At 50.8% G+C, this 23,479-nt stretch overlaps 1 protein-coding gene across 1 annotated transcript in view; it reads right to left on the reverse strand.

The window, feature by feature from the left end:
• Positions 1 to 328: 328 nt before the first annotated feature.
• The window catches only part of LOC116582483, a 32,476-nt gene continuing 9,325 nt past the window's right edge, over positions 329 to 23,479 (reverse strand). The window contains exons 4-12 of the mRNA XM_032329906.1: positions 20,518 to 20,597; positions 19,602 to 19,725; positions 16,866 to 16,992; positions 14,921 to 14,979; positions 10,867 to 10,975; positions 6,156 to 6,359; positions 5,220 to 5,311; positions 2,439 to 2,568; positions 329 to 425 (exon numbers count right to left, since the gene is read on the reverse strand). Coding sequence (XP_032185797.1) covers positions 421 to 425; positions 2,439 to 2,568; positions 5,220 to 5,311; positions 6,156 to 6,359; positions 10,867 to 10,975; positions 14,921 to 14,979; positions 16,866 to 16,992; positions 19,602 to 19,725; positions 20,518 to 20,597 — 930 coding nt within the window. The 3' untranslated portion in view covers positions 329 to 420. The remainder of the gene's footprint in view (positions 426 to 2,438; positions 2,569 to 5,219; positions 5,312 to 6,155; positions 6,360 to 10,866; positions 10,976 to 14,920; positions 14,980 to 16,865; positions 16,993 to 19,601; positions 19,726 to 20,517; positions 20,598 to 23,479) is intronic.

A 23,479-nucleotide genomic window follows, 5' to 3' on the forward strand; every position in this document is an offset into this window, starting at 1 on the left:
GCAACTATTGTTTTTATAACAGAGGAAACCAAAGCGTGCTCCTGGGGGGAGGGCGGGGGGGAAAGGCATGTGCTCTGAGAGCAGGAGTGCGTCTGTAGTCCCTGTGGAACTCACACGTGGAAAGACAAGTGCTCAACCAAAATCTTCCCAAGTCAAAGCCGCTCAGCTCTTAGCCCCCCCAGGAGGAACACTTACAGCGCAGACACTGCCGAGCCCTGGGCACAAAAGAAAGATTGAGTCTGTTGCACAAACCTACACACACAACTTATTTTCTCCTGTCAGTAGAGCCATTCGGACTGTCCCGTACGTAAGTCACAGGATCTTTGGTCCTTCCTCCATAGAGAGAGGTGCCTCTGTGGAAGCTGGCCTCGGAGCTGCTGGGAGAGGTCCAGGCTGCTGGTGCAGGGGTGAGGCACTGCTTCAAGCTGCAGAGTTGGAAGGCGCGTTCAGAGCAGTTTACTGCCACAACAAAAGGATAGAGCCCAAGGGCTGTTGCAGATACACAAAGCACACCTTCTCTCCATTCACCTGACCTCACCTCGAACTCTCCTCGAGGCCTACTATGCGCTGGGCCTGGGGCAGAGAACACACACGGGGTCTTGAAGGAGGAGACCCCTACTCCCCAGCTCACCCCTGGAGGAAGGTGTGGGACTCAAGCTCATGCCGGGATGGCTGGGTTTATTTCCCGTGTGCCACACCTCTGAGCCTGCCAGCTCAGAGAGGTCATAAAACATCTCTGCTAATTTCAGGATTCCTGGCACCGGGCCCAGCGCTTGGCAGGTGGGATGGACTCAGATGTCTTAGGAACGAATTGAGTGTGTGGTCTGGAGGGGGAGAGGCTGGGAGCCGAGAGTGGCCTGAGCAGAGAAGGTGCTGGGGCCGGTGGTTTAGGAACCCTGGGCTTCATGACCAGTAAAGAATGAATCTCCTTTCTGCCACTCACACCTGATGCAGACCCATGTCTGTGTGATCCTTTTCTTCAGTAGGAGCCCTTGAGCCTGGTCACCTATCCTTAATCTCACCTATCCTTTGTGAGTATAAGAATTCACGTGGAAGTCAGGGCTGGTGATCTCAATCAGGGTAAAGGGCCGGGGGGGGGGGGAGGGGAGGGGAGGGTCTCCAAGTTTCTGAAGCAGCAAGACCCATTCCCCATCTGTCAGTGCCAGAGCCCTTGGGCTGAGACTTTGCTACTGAAGAGAGCAGGAGTGCTCCCCCTGTTCCCAGATGTGGTGTCTTCTGGACTCCATGCATCACAGTGATGGTGAGGGATCATCGTAGAGTCACATACAGTCATGTACAGACAGGAGAGGTCTCGAAGACACATACAGATCAGCACCCTGATGGTGATGTGCACATGGCTGTCCCGTTAGTGGAAGATGGACAAGCTGTGGCTAGGTGACTCTGTCTCTTGTCTACACAGTGTGGGCGGCTGCCCCCTAATGCCAAACTGGGTCTGAAAATTCTGAAAACTGCCAGATTGGTTGGTAAAGAGCCACTGTCCAAGGGTCCCCTAACTGCTAAGACCCCACCACCAATCAAGCAGGAGCCCAGGGACTCTGCAACATGGTCATGGCCTGCCGGTGTCCGCAAGAGTTCCTATTGTTAATTTTTAATATCACCCCATTCATGGATATATAGCGAGATACTTGGAAGGAAGGAGAGGCACAAAGATGTCGACAGTCACAGCCTCAGGACCCAGAAAGGATTTGATGGGGATCCGGAAAGAGTGAAGGGGAGTGCTCATGTGTTAGATCTCCTACAAATAGTTGTATTTAAGTATTTCACAGTGGAATGGTATTCATGAATTTTTTCTTTAGAGAGAAAAGTACTCCATAAGTTATTGCCTGAGGATACAACCCTCTCCTTGCTAAGTCCTGCTCTCCCCCTACATTCCCAAACCTCCCCCTCTCTGCAAACACAAAGCCTCCTGCCCAGTGTGCCTGTGACCCTTTTCTGCCTAAGGGGTTTGTGATTGGCTTCTTGAGCCCAGATGGAAATGCCTCTTCCTCTACCAGGTCCTTCTAGAAGCCCTCATCCCATAGATAAGGAATCACCTCCCTCCTGAGCCCATGCCCTCTGTCCATGGAGGGCAGGCCCCTCCGGGACACCGCTCGCCAGCAGCCTAGTAAACTACGGTCTGTCTTCCTGACTAGTGCTCAAGGCTGGGGCTTTTGTCTCTTCCTCCCCGAGGTGCCCAGCCCAGGGCCTGGATTTGGGATCATCAACACCTTTCCACCCGCTCACCCGGCACCCAGCGCAGAGGCCGGGTGTGCTCCGCACGTGGGAAAGCACGCTGCGTGAAGAAATGAGGGAATGCAGGTGTGAACATGTGAGTGGCAAGGAATCCCCCATGGCCTTGGTTTTGCTGGCCAGTGAGGACCTAGAGGACTGTGTGGGGCATGGGGAGTGGGGAGGGGCTGCCTGAGGCGGGGGCTCACCCGTGTCCATCACTTGCAGGCCACAGTGGGACAGCATCAGCACCGTGTTCAGGTTCTCAAACTCCTTCTCCAGGATGACCCCGTAGGTCTTCAGGCCTGCCAGCTCCACCTCCAGCCTCTGCTGCTGGCTCTGAAAGGGGCACCTAGGGGTTCAGCCCTCAGCAGGAGCAAGACACGCCAGGGCGTGAATGCGTGAGCATGTGGACGCGTGAGCACGAGAAGCAGCAAGCAGACAACAAAGTGAATAAAGAAGTACATAAACATGCTTGTAAGTGAATGGGAAAGCATGTCAGAGAAAGAGGAAGTAGATACATATATAAGTAAATTAAAAGTCCATAAATAAGCAAGGAAATAAATAAGGAAATAAAGTACAAAACAAGTACATGAATAAATAGGTTAAGTAAATAAGTAAACTCCTAAGTCAACAGTTAAACAGGGAAGGTCTTGCAGCCGCTCTCTGCAAAGGCATACACTCAAATCTCAAATGTCCTGGATCTCCCCACCCTAGCCAGCCACAAACACAGCCCCCACCCATTAAAATCCTTCTACTGCCCTCCCTCCAGACCCATTCTGCCTCACAGTAGCTCATTCTACCTGCTGGGGAAGCACAGTTCCCAGGGATCAATGCTCAGCCTGGCTCCACAGCCAGAGAGGAGGGCCCAGAAGCACAATGGGGCTGGACTTCTGAGTTGGCTGTTTCCAGGCTCCCCCAGACACATGGCCCCATGGCAGAAATCAGGCCTGGGCCAGGAAAGATGAGGGGCAGCCTCAGCGTGAGGCGTGCGCAGGAAGTGGGCTCCCACCCATGGAGAAAGGGCATCTGTATGCCAGGGCCTCATCAGCATGGGGCACAGTGGTTTTTCCCTGAAGATGTGGATTGGGATCTAGGTGACCCACCTGGCTCACAAGGTCATGGACACAAGGGGTCACACCCTTACCATGTCACACCCCCTCTCTGCTGCCTTGGTTGCTGGGTCACACTGTGGTGGCTTTGGATAGCTAGGTGTTTTCTTTCCTGTTGCTACTATTATTTTTTTATAATACATTTTATTTATTTATTTGAGAGAGAGAGAGAGCAAGCGAGCACAAGCAGGGGGGAAGTGTAGAGGGAGAGGGAGAAGCAGAATCCCTGCTGAGCAGGGAGCCAGATGCAGGACTCGATCCCAGGACCCTGGGATCGTGACCTGAATGGAAGGCAGATGCTTAACTGACTGAGCCACCCAGGCGCCCTGTTACTATTACTATTTTTTTAACATTCACTGTTCTTTGGGAATCTTTAACGAGCTACGGGAAAGACGATGAGCAACACTCAAAGGAAATAGGAATTGCAGCGGAACTTTGGGGAGCATGAAAGTCGGGGCTGATGACCCAGCTGGAGGGAGCATGAGGAACAGCCCCCGGAGGGCAATCACTGGGCACCAGGTACCCGTCTGGGAATTCTACATGCAGTCAGGCATTTCATGGCCCCTGACTACCCTGGGGGCAGGTCCACTGTGACAGCATCTGCCCCCCCGCCCCGCGCCCCCCACCCCACCCCACCTGGCAGACGCATGAAAGACCAAGCACACAGCTCCTGAGGTCCAGAGCCCAGCTCGATCCCCTAGCGCCTGCACATGGCCCTTGCAGGTGTCCGCCCACCAGGGGAGCCACTGAGGGTGAGCAGAGCTGGACGGAATGATCGGGTTCGGCATGGCGTCATTTATAGAATACCTGGGTGTGACCCACGAGCTCAGTGACTGGGAAACGGGAACTCAGTTATGGTTCATCCGTCTGATGAGACATTATATGGCCACGAGAGGCAATTCATCAAAGAACATAGAAGGAAACGTGCAAATACTTACCATGGAAAAAAATGGAAGCCATGGGAGTCAAAACTATGGTTTTGCATTTCGGTCTTTTCCGTCAGTCTGTCTGTCTGTCTGTCTGTCTCTTTCTACCTCCTTCCCCTCCTCCCTCCATACTTACTTACTTACAGAGAGACACACTTACTTACACTCAGGGATCCATGATAACATACAGATGACATAGATTCCTTTCTCTACACGAATGGACAGATTCAGATGTGCATAGAAAGCAGCCCAGAGACCGCCACACTGAGATGCTAACGAGGCTTCTCTAACGATTGGGTTTAAATTGTCTTCACACGCTCTTCCAAATTTCAGAATTTTCTTCCATGAATATGTTAATTTTATAATCAGAATAAAATAACACATTTAAAAACTGTGACTTTCTGCACGGTTTCACCTCGTTTTCTTCTCGTTGCTTTCATTAAAATAGATGCCACCCGGCGATGCCTACATTTATGCATACTTGCCCAAGGAAAAGCACCTGCCAGCCGCCCCCGAGACACCCTTCTCGGGGCGTGTGGCCCGGACCACGGATCCCATAACAGGACACTCATCATGTCCTCAGCTGTAGTCGGGAGGGGCTCGGGACAGACGGGGTGGGGTGCGCCTCGAGGGAAATGGGGACAACAGCCCCAGTGGGAAGAAATGGGCCAAACGCCACTTGGCAACACAGTGAACACAGATCGCCATGTGGAATAAGCATGCAGCAGCGGAAGGCTTGTGGCACGATCTCTGGGCACCAACACCAGACAGAACACCACATTTTGTAAGGATACCTAACACCAAGACTCGCGGCTGCACGGGGCAGAGGGGAGAGACACCGGGGTTTTAAGCAGACTATGGGGTCTCCATCCCCTGCCTTGTTGACACCTCAGAGCCCTGGACTGAGCACGGGGCCAGAATGTGGGTGCTCCCTTCCCCCAGGGGGCCTCACCTGGAACTCAGCCAGCTGTCTCTGCAGGGCGTCCTGCTCTACTCGGGCTCTTTCCAGAGTCCTCCTCAGCTCTCTGAGCTCAAATTCCTTGACTGGGAGGAAAGGTACAAGAAGGCCATCTTTTTCTGTTCTTTACCATCGAAAACCTCCCCTTCTCTTTGAACTGAACTCCCCCTCCCACTGTAGGCAACAGCTGACGCCCCACTATGGGCAGTTCATCCCCCAAATCCTTTCTAACAGTGTTCTCTCTTTCTCTGATAACAGGAAGGACATCTCTGTCCATTGGGGGAAAATGCGCAGACCCAGAAAGGAATAAAGACAAACATAATTCCCTCCTCTTGCCCGCTAGAGATAAACACCACTAATAATCACATGGATTTACATGTGTGTAATTTCACATAGTTGAGACTGTGGGGAAGTTGTGTGGAACACGGGTCGGGGAATCCTGTGACCTGGGTTTACATTCAGCTCAGCCATCAACCAGCTGTGCAACCACAGGCAAGTTACTTAACTTCTCTGTGCTGTGCTTTCCTCATTTTAACTTTTTTTTTTTTTGGAATCTCTATACCCAACGTGGGGCTCGAACTCATGACCGTGAGATCAAGAGGCACATGCTCTTCCAACTGAGCCAGCCAGGTGCCTCCTGCTTCCCTTTTTTTCAAAAAAGAAAGGGATACTATTACGAACCACACAGTACTTGTACGAGAATTAAAAGAGGTAATTTGTCTACAGTTCTTAGACCTGTGTTTGGCTCCATGGATGTTCTTGGCGATTTCCCATCTGATTAGGATTTTTACTTATTGTTTATTCTCCTAGATGGTATTTCATTTTCTGTTCCACTTAATATCATAATTTCTTCTTGCAGGTTATTCTGACTAGGATCGTAAAACCCAAGATCACAAAGTTACCAGGAAAGTGCTGAACTAGACTGCTTACTTTTCAGAAGTTTAAAGATAAACTCTTGCAAGAAACACAAGTCAAATGAGGCAAAAAGCTTCCCTGGAATCAGGCCTCCCAGCAGAAGTGGATCAGGGCACACGGCTTCCTCCTCCAAGTCCCCTTTGTGCAAATTCTGACCTTCTTTTTGCTCTGGCAGTTCCATGTGCTTTAAGTACTCTGTGGAATCTTTTTCGAATTTCCCTAAAAAGCAGAGAAATCCCAGGGTGAAGGTCAGCCCCACGAGCAAAAATGAGCAGCATCTCTGGGTCTGGCCCTGTGTCCAGACGTGAGCAAGCCAGACCCTGCTCCATCCCCACCCCCGTCCCTGTCCCCAGGGAAACAGCAGATAAGCAGAATGCTCCAGGCCTGGGGCCAGATGGATGGCAATAGGGGGGCCTCCTGCAGGAGGGGTCTTTGGCTAAGCTCTAACGCAGGTGCCACATGATTTGTCCATTTGAAATGCTGAATTCAGTGATTTGTAGTATATTCAGAGCTGTGCAATCATCATCATGGTCAAGTTTAGAGCCTGTTCATCACCCCAGAAGGAAACCTGGTGACTTTAGCCACCCGTCACCCCCACCCCCACATGCTCCCGCCTCCCCCAGCCCCAGACAGCCACTAATCTGCTTCCTGTCTCTGTAGATCTCCCTATTCTGGACCTTTCATACCCCTGGGACCAGACACTAGGTGGTCCTCTGTGACTGGTTTTGTTCTGTTAACCGTGTTTCCGAGGTTCACCCACACTGTGCCGTGCACCAGTCCATCATTCCTTTGCAGGACTGAACACTGCTCCATGGCACAGGCCCACGTTTTGTGTATCCATTCATCCAGTGATAGACGTTTGGGTCTCTCCCACTTTGGGGCTCTCATGAATAACGCTGTAATCTATGTTCCCGAGGTCATGTGAACATATGTTTTCAGTTGGCTGGGGGTCCACACCCAGACGTGGCTCTCCTGGGTCATTTGGTGACTTGAGAGTTAACCTGCTGAGGAAGCACAAGGCTGTTTCCCCCTAGCAGTGAATCGGGACTACGATTTCCCCATATCCTCACCCATCTTGCCTTTCTGAGGGTCTCGGGAAAGATGAACAGGTGTGAGACTGATGCGTGGATTGGGGACAAGGCAGCCAGTGGAGGGGCAGGGTGGGCACGCAGACGTCACAGGGCAGGGGCGGTGGGAGGCAGGGCGCTGAGCACACACTCGGCCAAGCTCCCCGTAGTGCCACGGGCACCCAGCGTGTGTTGGCGTGGGTGGGAGGCTGCCCTAAGACCCTCCAGCCCTTACATCAGCCCCATGAGGTCCTCGGTAACTGTTTCCATTCTGCATTTGTGGAAACAAAGGCCATAGGTGGAGGTTTGCTCAGGGCATGGAAGGGAGTAAGGGGCAGAGCAGGGATTCGCACTCAGGTCCTTTGTGGCTATGGCGCTGCCCCCCAAAGGTGTGATTGGGGCGGAGAAGCCTGATGGATGCTCCACGCAAAGAAGACATCAAATGTCAAAAGCTGTGCCCAGCTACGGGGACAGAAGGCACCTCAGTGTTTGTCTGGGGCGGCAGATGGCTGCTAATGAGCATGGAGCTTCTTTTTGGGGCGATGAAAACTTGCTAACCTTAATTGTAGTGATGGCTGACTGTATCTCAATATTCTAAGAACCACTTTGAGTGGGTGAACTTGAAGGTATGTGAACTCTGCCTCCACAAGGCCATCTAAAGACAGAGCTCTGAGGCTTTGCCCCTGGGAGCAGAAGCAGAGGTTGGGGACAGGACAGCTCAGGTTCTTTCGGGGCGGGGGCATGAGGCCAGGTGATCTCAGGGCTCACCACCCCTTGGGGGGCTCCAGCTTAACAAAGCTGGGTGAAGCCTGGCTCCCCTCTTCCCGTAGGACCCAAGCCTCAGAGACTCGGAGACGGCGCTGTCCCGAAGCCATGCTCCCCAACAAAATCACAGTCATACAAGCAGAAACGGAAAAGGTCTCAAGAGCCTGGCCATTAAGGTAAAATTTGTGGGTGCTTTGGAAGGAAGAGGGAGTGAGGTTTGCCCACGTCTGGTTCCTTTTAAATAACTGCAGAGGCCGTCGGAGAGTCACACGGATCGATCACAGCCACACGCAGCGACAACCTCACGGTCCCCCAGCACAGGATTTTATAGATGGTGAAATGAGCCTTAACCCTCTCCAGCGGGTAATTCACACAGCCTAACTCCAGGCATCTGTTCGCTCGGGTTATGCTCAGCAGCAGGAAGTGAGACGCGTTTTTATCCTCATTGCCATTACTCACCTTCAACGAGACATGAGTGAAAGCGGCTTATTTCCTTTCACAGCCCAGCCTTCATGTGGGCCTGCGGGCCATCTGTGCACACCCTTGTCCAGTGCTCACTGTCTGCTCGGGGCCAGAGAAAAGTCCCGACCCACCCCGCTTCCCACCCAGAGCGCGGACCAATGCGTGTGCGCGTGTATGTCGTGGGATGGTGGGAACAATAACGGGATGGTCTGCACACAGCCTCGGCTCTGCGTGGAGCCCCAGGAGGCCCAGCGAAGCCCCCTCCCAAGTCTGTAATCGGGAAGACATCGTGGAGGGGGGCATCATCTCGGCCTTGTCAGGCCTGCATGGGTCACTGATGTTGGTTCTCAGAAGAGTGCTAAGCGGTGGGCAATTTCAGCTTTCCTTTACAGAGGAGGCAGTGGAAGCACAGAGAGGTTCAGTAACTGGTCCACAGCCACACAGCAAGCACAGTGCCAAGTAGGGGCTTAGGTCTGATCTAGTTCTAACCCCATGAAGGAATGGTGAAAAAAAAAAAAGAAACAAAGGTCACCCGTTGCTACAGCACTTGACAGAGCTGTTCTCGTTCTTGGGGGATCTTGGCCAGCCCCAGGGCACACCTGCGATGCTAAGTGGTATAATCCGTGCAGGGGCCCTCTGTGCTGTGGGACTCATTTCACTTGAAAGCAAGACACCTTAATGGAACAATGTTGTATGAACCCGTACACTTCAGTTTCCTTGGGACGGAGCTCTGTCATTCTGTCTGTGTCCCCAGTACATGGCTCAGAGCCTGGGAAGGAGGAAGCCTCAAGGGTTGTATGTTGGACACATTGACTCATGCATTCATGCATCCACTAAACAAAAATGCACGCAGAGCCCACCGTGAGTGCCAAGGCGAGGTTCTAGACCTGGGAGGTACCGTGTGGATGAAAGGGAAACATCCCCACACACAAGGGGCTTATATCCAGGAGGGAGACAGCAAACAACCTTGAGGACAAAAGGCTGCTAGAAGATGGAAGGATGGAGGGAGAGAAGGCAGGGGAGGACAGGAAGGGTGGGAGGTATACAGCCCTGCACACAGCCAGCAGGGGTCGTTTTCTAGGAGGTGACCCTGAGCAGGATCACGGTCAAGGAGCAAAGGGAGGGAGAGAGCCTTCAGGGACTTGGCCACAGAGGCTGCAGGCAGGGAGAAAGTGAAATCCAGGCCCTGAGGTTGGTGAAAAGGCCAATCACACAGCAAAGGAAACCATCAATAAAGCGAAGACAACCTAGGGAATGGGAGAAGATATTTGCCAACGACCTCTCCAGTAAGGGGTTAATATCCCAAATAGGTGAAGACCTTATGCAGCTCAACACCAGAAAAACCAACAGCCCGATTAAGAAAATGGGCAGAGGACCCGAACAGAAATTTCTCCAAAGAAGACCTACAGATAGCTAGCAGACACATGAGCAGACACGGAGCACCAGGGAAATGCAAATCCAGACTATAAGGAGCACCACCCCTCCCAACCTGTCAGAATGGCTAAAACCAACCACACAAGAAACAACAGGTGTTGGTGAGGGTGCGGAGGAAAAGGGGCTCTGATGCACGGAGGGTAGGAATGCAAACTGGTTCAGCCATGCTGGGAAACAGTATGGAGGGTCTTCAAAAAATTAAAAAATAGAATGACCATATGACCCAGTAATTCCACTGCTGGGTATTTATCCCAAGGAAAATGAAAACACTCCTTCAAAAGGATGTATTCATTCCTCTGTTTGTCACAGAATTATTTCCAAGAGCCGAGACATGGAAGCAGTCGAGAGTCCGCCCGTGGGAGAAGGCACATGGAAGGTGTGGTGTTCACATACTTGCGGCATTTATGACAACATGGATGGACCTGGAGACTATTATGCTAAGCAAAATAAGTCAGCCAGAGAAAGACAAATCCCATACGACTTCACTCATATGTGGAATCTAAAAAAAAAACAGCCCAAATGAACAAACAAGCAAAAAGCAGAATGAGACCTATAAATACAGAGAGCACACTGACGGTTGTCAAGGGGACGGGGCTGCGGGAAACAGGAGAAGCGGGGAGGGGGGGGGGGGGGAGGTACCGGCTTCCAGGTATGGGATGAGAAAGACCTTTGGAATAACAGGCACAGCCCAGAGAACAGAGTCAATGACGCTGTTAACAGTGTTGCATAGTGACAGGTGGTAGTCATGCCTCCGCCTGGGTGGGGTGGTGGGGGCGGAGCACAACTTTGACACTTGTTGAATCACTATGTTGCATGCCTGAAATTACTGTCACATCGTGTGTCAACTACACCCCCAAAAATGAATAAAACAAATGAAGAGGCGACTCCGTAGGCTGTTCTCTGGAAGACTCACGCCCTCCCAAATGCACACTCGATATAGCATTGGAGTAGATCTGGTCTTAAAATGCAAGTGAAAAGCAGGCGGGTGGGCGGCTTACCTGCGAGGTTCTGCAGGTGCTGTTTTCCCAGCAGGTGTTCCTTCTTGTTATGCAGGGAGCTGAAGAACTGCCTGCAGGTCCTACAGTACAGGTCATTGCTTTCATCCCCCTGTGGACAGAGATGTTTCAGAGGTGGGCAGAAGCACCGCATTCCCACCGCCGCCTCTGAACATAAACTTGGCTCAGAGGGGATTATGCACCTCACGCTGGCTGAGCTGCATCGTCCTGCTTGTCCCGCTCACTCCTTCTCCGCTGGGAAACCGCTTGCCGGTTTGAGTGAGGCCTCTCCAGCACAGCTGAGAATTTCAAGCCATCCCAAGACCTCTGTCACTGAGTTCTAGGAAGTGCGAGGAACAAGGAACAAGCAACAGGGCCAGGAGGGACACAGCAGGGAGTTCTGATTACCAGTGGTGTTTGAAAAAGCGAGGACCAGCTCTGAGTTCTGCTTACTTGCAAAGAGTTTACTTTGAAATCTTAAACCAAAATGAGCTCTATGACTGAATGACAAAGATGTGTCCTTTTATCAAAATATCTGTGCATGAACCCATAGGTGCTTGCATGTATCCATGGGTAATTCTGGAAGACGCACTAGAAAGGATCTGGGTACAGTGGATGCCTTGGGGCACAGAGGCGGGCTGGGACCTGTGAGCAGGACCCAACTCTTCCCGGAAGCCGAAGTTTTCGTATGAGATGTTTTCTGAGAAAGACTTCGTATGTTCTCCCAACCCTGGGCCAGCCAGGAGCTACGAGGCTCAGGACATCCTGCTGCTCACCGATTCCTAGGACTTCTGCCCCTTATCAGAGATGAGCTCATTCAGCCCGGACATGTGTCCCCGGTCTGGAAGAGGTTGTGTGATTTCTTGCACACCATCTGTGAGACTTCATACTACCTCTCGACCCTGCTAGGAGAGGGCAGCGAGGGAGGTGGGCCCTGGGATCTGCAGAGAGGGAGAGATGGGGAAGGGCTGCTGAAAAGTCCCAAGCCAGGAGGGAACTTGACAGATGGGAGAGGGGTCTGTGGTGCAGCAAGTCTGAGAAAGGGTTCCCCTACCCCCAGCCCCACCAGCCTGGGGCTGGTGCTGAGACATCAGTCAATGTCCAAACTCAGCTCACATACATCCCAATACAACGATCTGTGCTCCTACCTTTGCTTACAGAAATACATCCTTTTCGTACACTTAATCATGACAATGCAGGATGACCCTGGGAACGATTAGGGAAGGCACCACACCCTCATTCAGATAATCCCCACCACCAATCCCCTTGCAACCTGAAGCCAAGCTTCGGAAGGCCTGTCAAGCCAAAACAAACTGCTTGGTGCTCAAGAAAAAAAATGTTGAAAAAAAAAATAGCCAGGAACCACTATCCTGCAAATCTCTGGTGCTGTGATGAAATACTATGCAGCCATCAAAAGAAATGAAATCTTGCCATTTGCGACGATGTGGATGGAACTAGAGGGTATCATGCTTAGCGAAATAAGTCAATCGGAGAAAGACAACTATCATATGATCTCCCTGATATGAGGAAGTGGAGATGCGACATGAGGAGGTTAAGGGGGTAGAGAAGAATGAATGAAACAAGATGGGATTGGGAGGGAGACAAACCATAAGTGACTCTTAATCTCACAAAACAAACTGAGGGTTGCTGGGGGGAGGAGGTTTGGGAGAGGGGGGTGGGGTTATGGACATTGGGGAGGGTATGTGCTATGGTGAGTGCTGTGAAGTATGTAAACCTGGCAATTCACAGACCTGTACCCCTGGGGATAAAAATACATTATATGTTTATAAAATAATAAGAAGAAGAATAAAAAAAAGCACACTTAAAAAATATAAAATAATTTAAAAAAAAGAAATCTTAACCTAAAGCCACAAATATTTTCTCCTATTTCTTCTTCTCACAGTTTAAAAACTTCAAATTTTGCATTTGGATCTGTGATCTGTGTAGATTTCATTTTTCTCAGCTGGTGTAAGTTTTGATTCAAAGTTAAACTTTTTGCAAATACACATCCAATTGTCCCAGCACTATTTGCTAAAAGTATTTTTTTTCCATTAAATGGCCATTACACATTTGTCAAAAATCAGTTCATATATTAATAGATGTCTATTGTTGAGCTCTATTCTGTTTCATTGATCTGAGCGCCTTTCCTTACTTGATTGCTTCTAACTGTGTAATCTTGAAATTAAATAGTTGTTTCTGTTAAAAAAAAAAATCTCTGAAGCTGTGTACTAGTCACATGGCTCTCAATAGAAGTGTGAGGCCTTCATCTACTAGAATCAATTCACGTTTTCGACTTTCAATTCAACCAGAGGTCACTGGGTACATGTTGTGGACCAGGCACAGAGCCGCTGGCTTGGATCCGTTCATAGTCGTGCTCTGAGCTGCATGTTGTGAGGACAGCGGGGGCTTGTCTGAGGTCATGGGGTGGGCGTGGAAGAAAGGGTGCAGCTCTGGACTAGCACCTGGCAGCCCTCCAGGACAGCTGGGCATCTGGAAGGCAGAGGAGACTGGAAGGGGAGATGGACGCCATGGTCATGGCCCGCGTGACATGTAGTCGGTGGGGACTGGTGCAGCCTCCGGGTAGGGGGGCCTGGGTTGGTGGGGGAGCAGCTGGCTGCACAGGGCAGAGGATGGGTGAGGGGCTTCCGCCTCTGCAGCCCGGCCTGGGCCCCAAGGGGCCAACCTTTCAGTCAGATGACAGATTCAGGAAGTCTTTGGCACTCTAAGCCCTCAGATCGTTTTATCGTCATGATAAAAGGTGTACTTAAAACAACTTATGTTATAACTTAAGTTATGATAAATGCATGCTTAAAGTAATAAAAGAAAAAAAAAGTGTAAAGTAAAAGTACCCCCAACTCAATTTCACTCCCCCTGGGTGAGAGTTTCCTGTGTCACCTTCCAGAAAATTTCATTGTCAACATATCTAGCTGCCCCTCAAAATTCATTTTCCGTTATTCCTCATTTGTTAGTGAAATAGATACTTCTTTGTCAGTTAAAGCTTGAAGGGAACACCTACCAATTGCATTGCAGCTTATATGGTCCGGTGACTCTAGGCACAGCCGCCCTGTCCTCGTCCCCATGTGCTCACTGTCTGTTCCAGGCAGCCTGAACGGCCCTCTCTGCCGTGGACCCCCGACATGGCCTCCCTACCCTGGTTCTCTGCCCATCCTGTCTCCTCTGCCTAGAGCAACCTCAGCTTCACTTCCATCTGTTCCTCTCCTATCCAGCATGCCTTCTGGAATTTTCCATGTATTCTTATGACTCCTCATTAGGGGGAGTCAGCATCGTCTGCCCAGTGAGTAACACAGCCAGACAGCCTCAGGGGCTCCAGCACCGGCCTGTCTCCACCACAGCCAATTCCTGGAATGATCTATCTTGTGCTTGCCAGCCTCCCCAGGCCAGGAGACAAGGGACCGGCACACTTTACTGCCTCCACAGAGCTGGGCTCAGAGCCTACGTGCCCCAGGAACACAGAAGTAAAAGGCTTTGCGAGAGATGGACACAGGAGCCACACTCCAGCAACACAGAAAATCCAGCACCCAGACAGATCAGTCTCCTGCAGCTGCTGTCATCTGTCACCACGCCTGGTGATGTTGAGGGATAGAACCCATCCTGCCACAGTCCTGGAGACCAGAAATCTACAAGCAGCCTGGGGTGGGGGTGGGGAGGGTGGGGCGGAATGAAGGTGTTGGCAGGAGCAAGCTTCCTCCGGAGGCTCTGGGGGAGAACTTGTTCCTGGCCCCTTCTGGCCCCTTCCAGCATCTTCCAGTGGCTGATGGCATCCCTAGGCCCGTGGCCACATCTCTTGTGCCTCATCTGCTGTGGTCATGTGAACTTTTCTTCTGTCTCCCTCTTATAAGGCCCCCTATGGCTATCTGATGCCCTCATTTCATCACATCCCCAAAGAGCCACCTCGTTGCCTGTAAGGTAATATTCGTGGGTCCCAGGGTTTGGGACCTAGATCTCTGGAGGATGAACATTTTTCAGTCTCCCATGCCCCGTGAGATGAAGTTTCAAAACCACGACCCACCCTCCACCCCTGAAAACAAATACTTACATTAAGTGGTGAGAATGGAAGGTCCTCCCTCTCCAATCTGTTTCCTGGTGTGCCTGGTTCTGATGGAAGACAGGTGGCATCAGTTAGAAAGCATCTGGGGAGGGGGGCGGTGATCACCTTGAGGGTTGGAGCACTTCTCCGAGGCTGAGAAATGACTCCAGGCTCCTTCTGGAGAACCAGTGTTTGGCTTCAGCCGCTCAGTTCCCACTAAGTTCTGAGTGCCCCTAAAACCCACCACACTGACCCGTACGAACGATGAGCCAGAAACCAGGAAAAAATGAAGAGTTCCTTCTTCTGATTAGCATGGCAGATTCTAGGTGATGTTGAAAAAATTCTTTGTTGTAATTAATAGATTTTTATAGGCTAAGCTTTAAACGATTGCCATGTTTTGCCTCCGTCAGTAACACAACTTGTTTTTTTAAAAACAATGCTCTGTTGGAAGTAAGTAGGATGAAGTGTTCTCTGCTAAGTCTGACAAGTGGCATCTTTAGGGAAGAAAACACCAGCAGGAAATGACAGCTGCCCTCAGTGGACCCTTGGCCAAAGGTCCCAGGGTACAGTTTTCTTAGCTGGGATATTCACGATGAGGACCGGAGGTCTCACTGAGCTCAGCAGGTTGTCTGCTAATAGTTATGGGCTAGATCAGTGGTTTGCAGATTGATGGTTTTTTATCTGCAGGGGCTTGATTAAAAACGAATGTGAGGTAGAAACCCAGTATATTCAATGCACCAGAGTGGAGAGGCCCATGGACTAATTTGAGTTTCTGCTTGTTTTTGTAAATAAAGTTTTATTGGCACACCACACATCCCATTTATGGCTGCTTTCCTGCTTCAATCACAGAGTTGAGCGGCGGTGACAGGGACCACATGGCCCACAAAATGTAAAATATTTACCGTCTAACCATTAGAGGGGTTTGCTAATCCCCGCTCTGGATGAAGCTGGGGTGGGGAGGATTTGCTGCTGAGCAAAAAGTGGGGGATACGCAGTGTGAATGCTCGCTGAACTCTTGCCATGTGCTGGATACCAAGCACCATGCTCCCTATGATTTAGTCCTCTGCTCTGCACCAAGCCCTGCCCAGAGGGACCCACTATGGTCCAGTTTTCATACAAGGACACTGAGGCACAGAGAGCTAAGTCAGAACCAGCACAAGGCAGAGCTGGGATTTGAACCAGGCACTTGGTCTGGAGAGCCCGCACCCTAACCATTAAGGAGAGAGCTCAGGTGGGAGCAGGAAGCAGCAGTGCCGGGGACAGATGGGCTCTGGAGGAGGGGCGGGGAGGGTGGGGGGAGCCCTGGGGATGCTGCCCAGCCCCCAGCACAGAGAGCGCAGGGAACAACACTGCCCAGGGACGGTCAATGAAAAGCCCACTTTCCTGGATCTGAGCTCCCGGATCCCTGCTGGTGAGGCTCTGCCCTGTGGGCACACACCGCCAGGAGGAGACTGGTGCCACCAGGGGCTTGTGATGACTGCCAGGGAGCGGGAAGAGACAAAGAATGGGAGGTGCCCTCCGTGGTGAAGGCGTGGTGAGTAGACGTTCAATAAATGGAGCTCTCCTCTCTTCCTTCAGCTGGGACCCCCAGAGCTGGATCCCAAGGCAAGGATTTTGGCGTGAGTGGTTTTTTTTTTTTTTTGTGGATGGTGATGCCAGGAAGCATTGGTGGGGGAGGCTGGCGGTGAATGGAGGACGGGAAGAAAGACAGAGCAGGGTGTCTTTCTGGCCAGGGACCACCACAGTCCCTCTATAGGACAAAGGATTCATACCCAAAAGATACAAGGGTGCAGCTTTTAAATAGGAGGTGACTGGTGTGAACACTGGGTGAGGCTAAGGCTAACTCCCAGGCTTTCCAAACACACCTCCTGCTGTCAAGCGTCCCTCTCAGGGTCAGGGAGCACTAGCTCCAGCCCCGCCCCCCCCTGCCCCCGCCTGCCCAGGCCCCACTCACCCAACAGTGCCTGCGCCTCTTGGGCCGCTTGCCTCCGCAGGAAGGCTCTGCACGCCTGGGAGCTCTGGTAGGCCTGCAGCTCACGTATGTAGCGTTGCTTGTCTTCATCTGCCTCATAAACATACCTCTGAAGAAGGAGCGTGGTGGTGATTCTCAGATTCTCCTCATCTGGGAGTGTGGCGGGGGGTGGGGGGGTCCTCCTCCAATTTGCTTTGAGTTCTCTAGAAAGGTCTCAAGAAACTACTACCCAGCTTCTGCTTGCACATCCCTGGGATGGGGCCCTCACTACCTACCAGTCAGTTCATTCCTTATCTGAGGAACGTTTGTTTGGCCCTACAGAAGGTTTTCTTCCAGTCAACTGGAATCTGCCCCTCCCCCATTCCCAGGATTTCGCCATTCTGCCATGTGTGATCTGGTGACTGCAGAGAAGGGTGGCACTATCAGGTCCCTCTTGATGGGCATGCCATTTCTATTCAATCATCACTCATTCCCTCCCCCCACCCAAAAAAAATCAGTGCTTTACCCTGTGCAGCGTGCTGGGCTGGGTACTAGCGATAAAGAGACAAATCAGAGCCAGCCCCAAGCTACCCGCTTTGGCTACTGTTTTCCCTTCATGAGAAACACCCATCTCACCTTTCCTGCTCTGGCCAAATCACACTTATCCTACAAGATCCACCATAGAGCATTTATTTACGTTCTCGAGAATCTTTTTCTGACGCCCCCAGGCTGGGCTGGGCGCTACCACACCAGGAACCTCCTGGAACTCGGCAGTCTCTGGTACAGACCTGTGTCCTGGGCAACCCTCACCCTAGATTGGATGCCACCGTCACAGGGGTCCTGACCCCCTTGACTGTGAGCCCCTGAAGGCAGGGACTTTGACTGATCTCCAGCCACACCAGGCTGGTGCAACCCAGGGACACAGGGGGACAGTGTGAGCAATGTGAGGGGCTAAAGTTTCCCCTCAGAACACTTGTCTGGTAATGAATACTCACAATGGTTATTTACTTTAGGCACTTGATAATTTAAATAAATAATCATGTTATTAAGTTAAAATTATTTTGAAGCATTGATATGCTAGTTGGTCCTTCTAAAGTGTGGAGCAGATAGTCCTCCAGATGGCCTCTTTCCTCAGGCTTCTAGACCTTCTTTCCACCTGTCAGGTGGCACACAGCTCCAGTCCCATTCTTGTAGGGACCTGAGTCCCACCAAGGGGACAGCTGACAATGGTGTAAGGCAGAGTTTCTTAAAACTAGGCTTTGGAGGAGTTCCAAGCTTGGCAGCTGGTGCAGGGAGAGGGTGAAGGATTTCTGAGATCACGAAAATAGTTCAGAGACCCCCTAAAACCTTGGATCAGAGACTCTGACTCTGGCTGTCCCACCAGACATGCGCTAGTCTTTGCCATTACTCTGCTAATTTGCATAACAAATCAGCCACTCAGACTAGAATGTTAGGGGTTTAAGTCACTGTAACAGGTGGGGACCTACCCTAACCATCTTCACCCAAGTGTAAAGGCAATAGTTTTGTTTTGATTGGTTTGATGTGTTAGAATGTGTGTGGTGGGGACAATTCCTCCCCACTCCTGATGTTTCCATTGGCTCAACCCTCTTGACCTCTCCTGCACCCCTGGAAGGAGTGGCTTCTCTGAGTCATAAGCCAGAGCCAGAATCAGAGATGCTCAGTAGAGTCCCGCCTTCTCTTCCCTCCTCTGCGACCCATTCTCTAGCTCTTGGCCACAGTCAGGGGTCTGCCCTATCCAGGATGGCTAGGGGTCGTCCAGGGTCTGGCCACTGGATCTATTTTCCAAGTGGTTTTAAAGCTGAGTTGTAAGACGAGGGTTGATATGGCCACCCCCACCCCTAATAAGGACTTCTCTGTAATAGTTAACTTGAACTACAGGTTTTCTGTGGCCAAGACAAGTTGAGACTGAAGAGGTTTAAAGAAGTTCATCTCAGGATCATTGCATTTGACCCAGAGAAATGACACTCTGAAGGCAAGAGGCTGTTCTGGGAGAAGAATAGGCATTAGGGTCAGACCCCTTAGAGGGGTTTGGGAGGACTTCTCGGAGGAGGTGACGTTGGGGCAGGCATGGCTTGACCAGTGTGGTTGACAAGTATAGAAAAGGGATGGCAGAAATTGACAGCAGACACATATGTCCTGCTAAAAGGGCTTTGGCTGTACCCCACAGGTTGTTGTTTCCTCCTCTGTGACCCCCAGAAAATACTTCCATGGGAGGCTACAGGTGCTCACCGGAAAAGAGGTTCTATGTAGAATTAGTTTGAGAAATGTCTCATCCTAGAGCTAAGCCTCGAAGACTTTCATGGCCCTGAAGTGCTTTCCTCTCTCTCTCCCTCCATGCCTCCCTCCATGAGAGCATGGGCCTCTGCTGAAATACTTTCTAAGTGAACAGAATCATATCAAGGGCTCCCAAAACATTCTGCAGAGGGAAAAACCTATCTCACATGACTTAGTGCACTATTTCCTAAACTTATTGGACAACTCAACCATGATTCATGGCTTAGTCGTTCTGCTTAACCCAGTTTGCTAAATGGTGGGAGCCAAAAACAGGGAGGACCAGCAATTGCTTTTAAGGGGTGGGCTGAGAGGCACCACATGCCTGGTTTCCAGAAGGTTCCCTATGGCTCCAGTGTGAAGAGATGGGCTGGGAGAACAACCCCAGATAAAGGCTGTTGGCAGAGGGGGCTGCTTCCTCTTTGTTCTATGCAGAAAAGGACTTACTTGCTTTTTCTCTTGAGACAGCTGAGCCCACTGAGCCGCCAACATCTTTGTGATTTCTGTAAAAGGCAGATCTGGATGCTTGGCCCTTAGCTGACTCCTCTGCTCATTTAGGAAGATCACGTACCTGTGCCAGGAGTGGAACAAACAGGGGCTCTGAGCGACTGGCTGCAGGGGGTGGGGAGGGGCAGTGGGCCTAGGGGAGCGATTTCCAATTCCTGGTTGTCATAAAAATAAATAATGGCTTTGCCCATGTTTTCAATATAACCAGTGAATGGAGGTCAATTCAAGAAGGAGAAATACTCAAATGGCTGGTTTATCCAGAGACTCATGCAAGACAGAGGAGCCAGAGAAGGCTCCCCAAGGAATGGGCATGAAACATGCCAAGAGGCTCAAGTCTGAGCCTCAGTTTCTCCCTCTGTGGAATGGACATACATAATGCCACCTGTCCACAGTGTTACAGGAGATGGAAAAGAAGGCCTTCACTCTGAAAAACATGGGGATAAAGGGAAAAGAGCAGGAACTTCCAGAACAGCAGGGTGACCTGAAAATCAGTGGGGAGTGACTGTCATGGGACCTGTTTTCTGCAGCCCAAGATGCCAGGATGACAGGGGACAAGGTTTCTGGGCACTGGGAAGGGCATCTTGAGCCCAGAGCACCCATATCTGTAAGCCCGGAAGGGAAACCAGACCTGCTGGTCCCAAACACACCACCTTCTGGTCTGTGACCTACACACAGCTCTTCTATCTTCTCCTTTTGAGCATCAGAATGTTATTACAGCTTAAAGAACTAACAACCCACACCCCCTCTCTGTGGTGTAAGGGCCCCGGTGGAAAACAAGGCTAAGATGGTCATGGCCAGGCCCTCCACACATGGCCACTGTCTTAGCACCCTGTCAGGTAGGCTGCCCCATCCTTACCCTGTCACAGGAGCACGGGGAACAGAAATATCCCTTGCGGGTTTCCTTTTCTTGCCTTTGGGCCAGCCCCCTTTCCTTTTCTGAAACAGAAATAGCAGAGAGGGAAATCTTGAGACCATTTAGCAGATTCCAATCACAACTTACAACAATAATGGCAGGACACTAAAGTCTCCTCTCAGTGTCTGTGTCCTCTCACCCACCCGCTAGCAACTCCGCAGAGTAGAGATGAGCCCCTGAAACACAAGGAGACCAAGGCATAGAGATGCGAATCCCTGCCCCAGTTCCCAGCAGGTGCAGGAGTCCGGAGGATGTCCCTTCTCATCCAAGCTGTGGAATGTTCATCAGGTGAGATCAAGAAAGCAACCCAAGGTTTAGGTAACTAGTTTCCAGGTGGTAGAAGGAGGTGGGAGGGACAAACCTCAGCACTGGGGAGGGGGATGGGCAGGGGCCAAAGGTTAACAGCAGAGCTTAACTGAAGCCCAGCCCAGTTCACATCTCAGCTCTGCCACTTACCTGCTGTTTAACCCTGGGCAAGTAAGGAACATCCCTGTGCCTCAGTTTCCCCATGTGTAAAATGGAGATTAGGATAGCCTTTACCTGTGGGCTGTGGTAAAGACTAAATGTCCTAATATATGCATAGTTCTTAAAACAGGACCAGGCACCCAGGAAGTGCTCACTCGGTGCAGGCTGCTAAGATTGAAGTCAGTCTTGGGAGAGAGACCCAAGTGGCAGACTTACTCTTCTATTCATTGTGTGTGTTGGATCCCTGGGCAGTGACTGAGCCTTGCTATCGTCAGGGCTCTGTGCCTGCTCAGAGCCCAGATGGCTGAAGAGGACCCAGGTCTTGCCCGCAAGCAGCTCACAGCCCAGCCACGGAGGCTGACTTATATATAAATAATTGCAACCATTCATTACAAGAGATAGTGGTTACAGAGTGACAGACTGGGTGTCCTTGCTCTCAGGGCTTGGATTCCAACTTTCCCAAACCAAACACACACATGTGCCCAGAATCGAAGAGAGAACTGAGAATGTGTCCTTGTAAACCTCTGTTTCAACTGTCCCAGCATTTCTGTTCAACGCTTCCCCCGCCAACATACCTATTTCAGCCTGGGCAGCAGTTAGCATCAAGGGGCTTAAGGAGCAGGAGGGCCGAGCTCAGGCCAGGAAGAGGCATAGAGCCAGGGTAGCAAACGTGTGTAATGAGATGGTGCTGCAGAGCACCTAGCAAGCTGCCAGGCATACAGTAGGTGCACAATAATGACACTCTCCCTGGCTCCCTTCTGATAGCGGGGTCTATGCTGATCCCTGGAGTCTGAAAGTGAAAGACAATTTGTTCGGGACCCTGGACACCTCCCAGGGCCTGAGGTCACCTGTGATTTCCCATAATGAACACTTTTGGAAACCACCCCCATTACAGTGCAGTTCACCAAGGACTTCCCAACACGCGTGTTCCTGAATGTGAATCTCACATTCTCCAGTGAAAGCAAAGATTATTGTCATCCCATGCCACGGGAAGACACTCAGGAAGATGGTGTGATTGGCCGCTGAGGGGCTGTGCCAAGCCGAGAGCCGGGAGCATGCCATGGCTTCTGTTAAAGCATTATCTCCTGAGGGAGACCCCAAAGCTGCCTGGGGTCAGGTGGAATGTGGGCCAGGTCACCTCTGCCCTGCCTCACAGACAGAGCAACCCCTTCTCCCTCCCTGCTCAGCAACTCTGCTGTAGCACAGAGGCGAAGTCATTTGTTTCTGATTAGAGGAAATATTCCCATGTGTTTTATTGTACTTCTCTATCACCTTGTTCTATAAGTCAAAAATCAAAATAAGGGTGCTTGTTAATCATTGCATGGCCATCCTTGGCCCTTTGTTTCAGCTTCTTTATTACAAGATAATCTTTCCAGAGTGTTTTCTTAGTTTGCCCACAAACTATAGTCATGGAGACAGAGGCGCTTGGGATATGTCTCTCTGCAGCCTTTTGTTCTTCCTCCATTTCTCACACAGAATTTGCCCTTAATTGACTTGGCCCTAAATAGAGCCATGTACGCAGTGAGCTGGTCATTAGCACAGGCTGCTACTGCATGGAGAACTTTCCCACGCACTTGAGGACATCCATTAAAAAGAAGAAGGCAGCACAGAACACGGTGAGCAAGACAAGAGTGAAAAAAAAACAGGGTGGTGGAAAGTGGAGCAAAAAGCCCACTTTCAGCAAAGCAGAGACTGAAGGGGGGACATCCCTTCTGAGAGGATTCTTGACCAGCACAGACCTTTCATATTCAAATTGCAACAGATGGTGAATTTTGGATATTTGGTTTAATAGACAGAATTTTCTTTTACAAAGAAAAGCTCCTCTGGGAGTCAGTAGGGTGGAGTGGGAGGTACAAGGGGCCAGAGTGACAGACATGGCTCCCACCCCCTCACCCCCTACCCCAGCTCTGACCCACCTTCAGTCTGAGAGCTGTCCTTACTCCTGTAGGTTCTACCTATGATGCAAAAGGCAGCACAGGGGTGATGAACTCGTGTTTGTAAAAGGCTAGAACAGGACCAGGCACCTAGCAGGGACTCTGCACGTGTGTCTTCTGCTTGCCTGGGAGGGAAGACCTCAAGGACATGATCATGAACAGGATTCTACAAGGAGACTGAGCATCAAAGAGAAAAATAGTTTAGTTTATGCAACTTTTCATATCCTTCCTTTGGGAACCAGACCAAAGCTCAGAAATGCTTAAGAAAAGACTCTCGACTTCTGTGCATTTTACAGTCAACTCCCCAGCAAATTTTGGGGACTGGCTATTTGCAAGAGGACAGTAGGTGTTTAGCTAAAGGGCTGGCAGCCCTAGCCCCCTCCCCAGCCCACCGCTGCATCTGAACAGTGAATGTGATTATTGCAAGACGGTACCTGCATTACATGGTTCTAGACACCATGAGAAAGGTTAAACTGTTAAAACCTGGGCCCCTGCCTTTAGACAGC

Source organism: Mustela erminea, chromosome 2 (assembly GCF_009829155.1).
Source record: "Mustela erminea isolate mMusErm1 chromosome 2, mMusErm1.Pri, whole genome shotgun sequence".
Classification (NCBI taxonomy): Eukaryota; Metazoa; Chordata; class Mammalia; order Carnivora; family Mustelidae; genus Mustela; species Mustela erminea.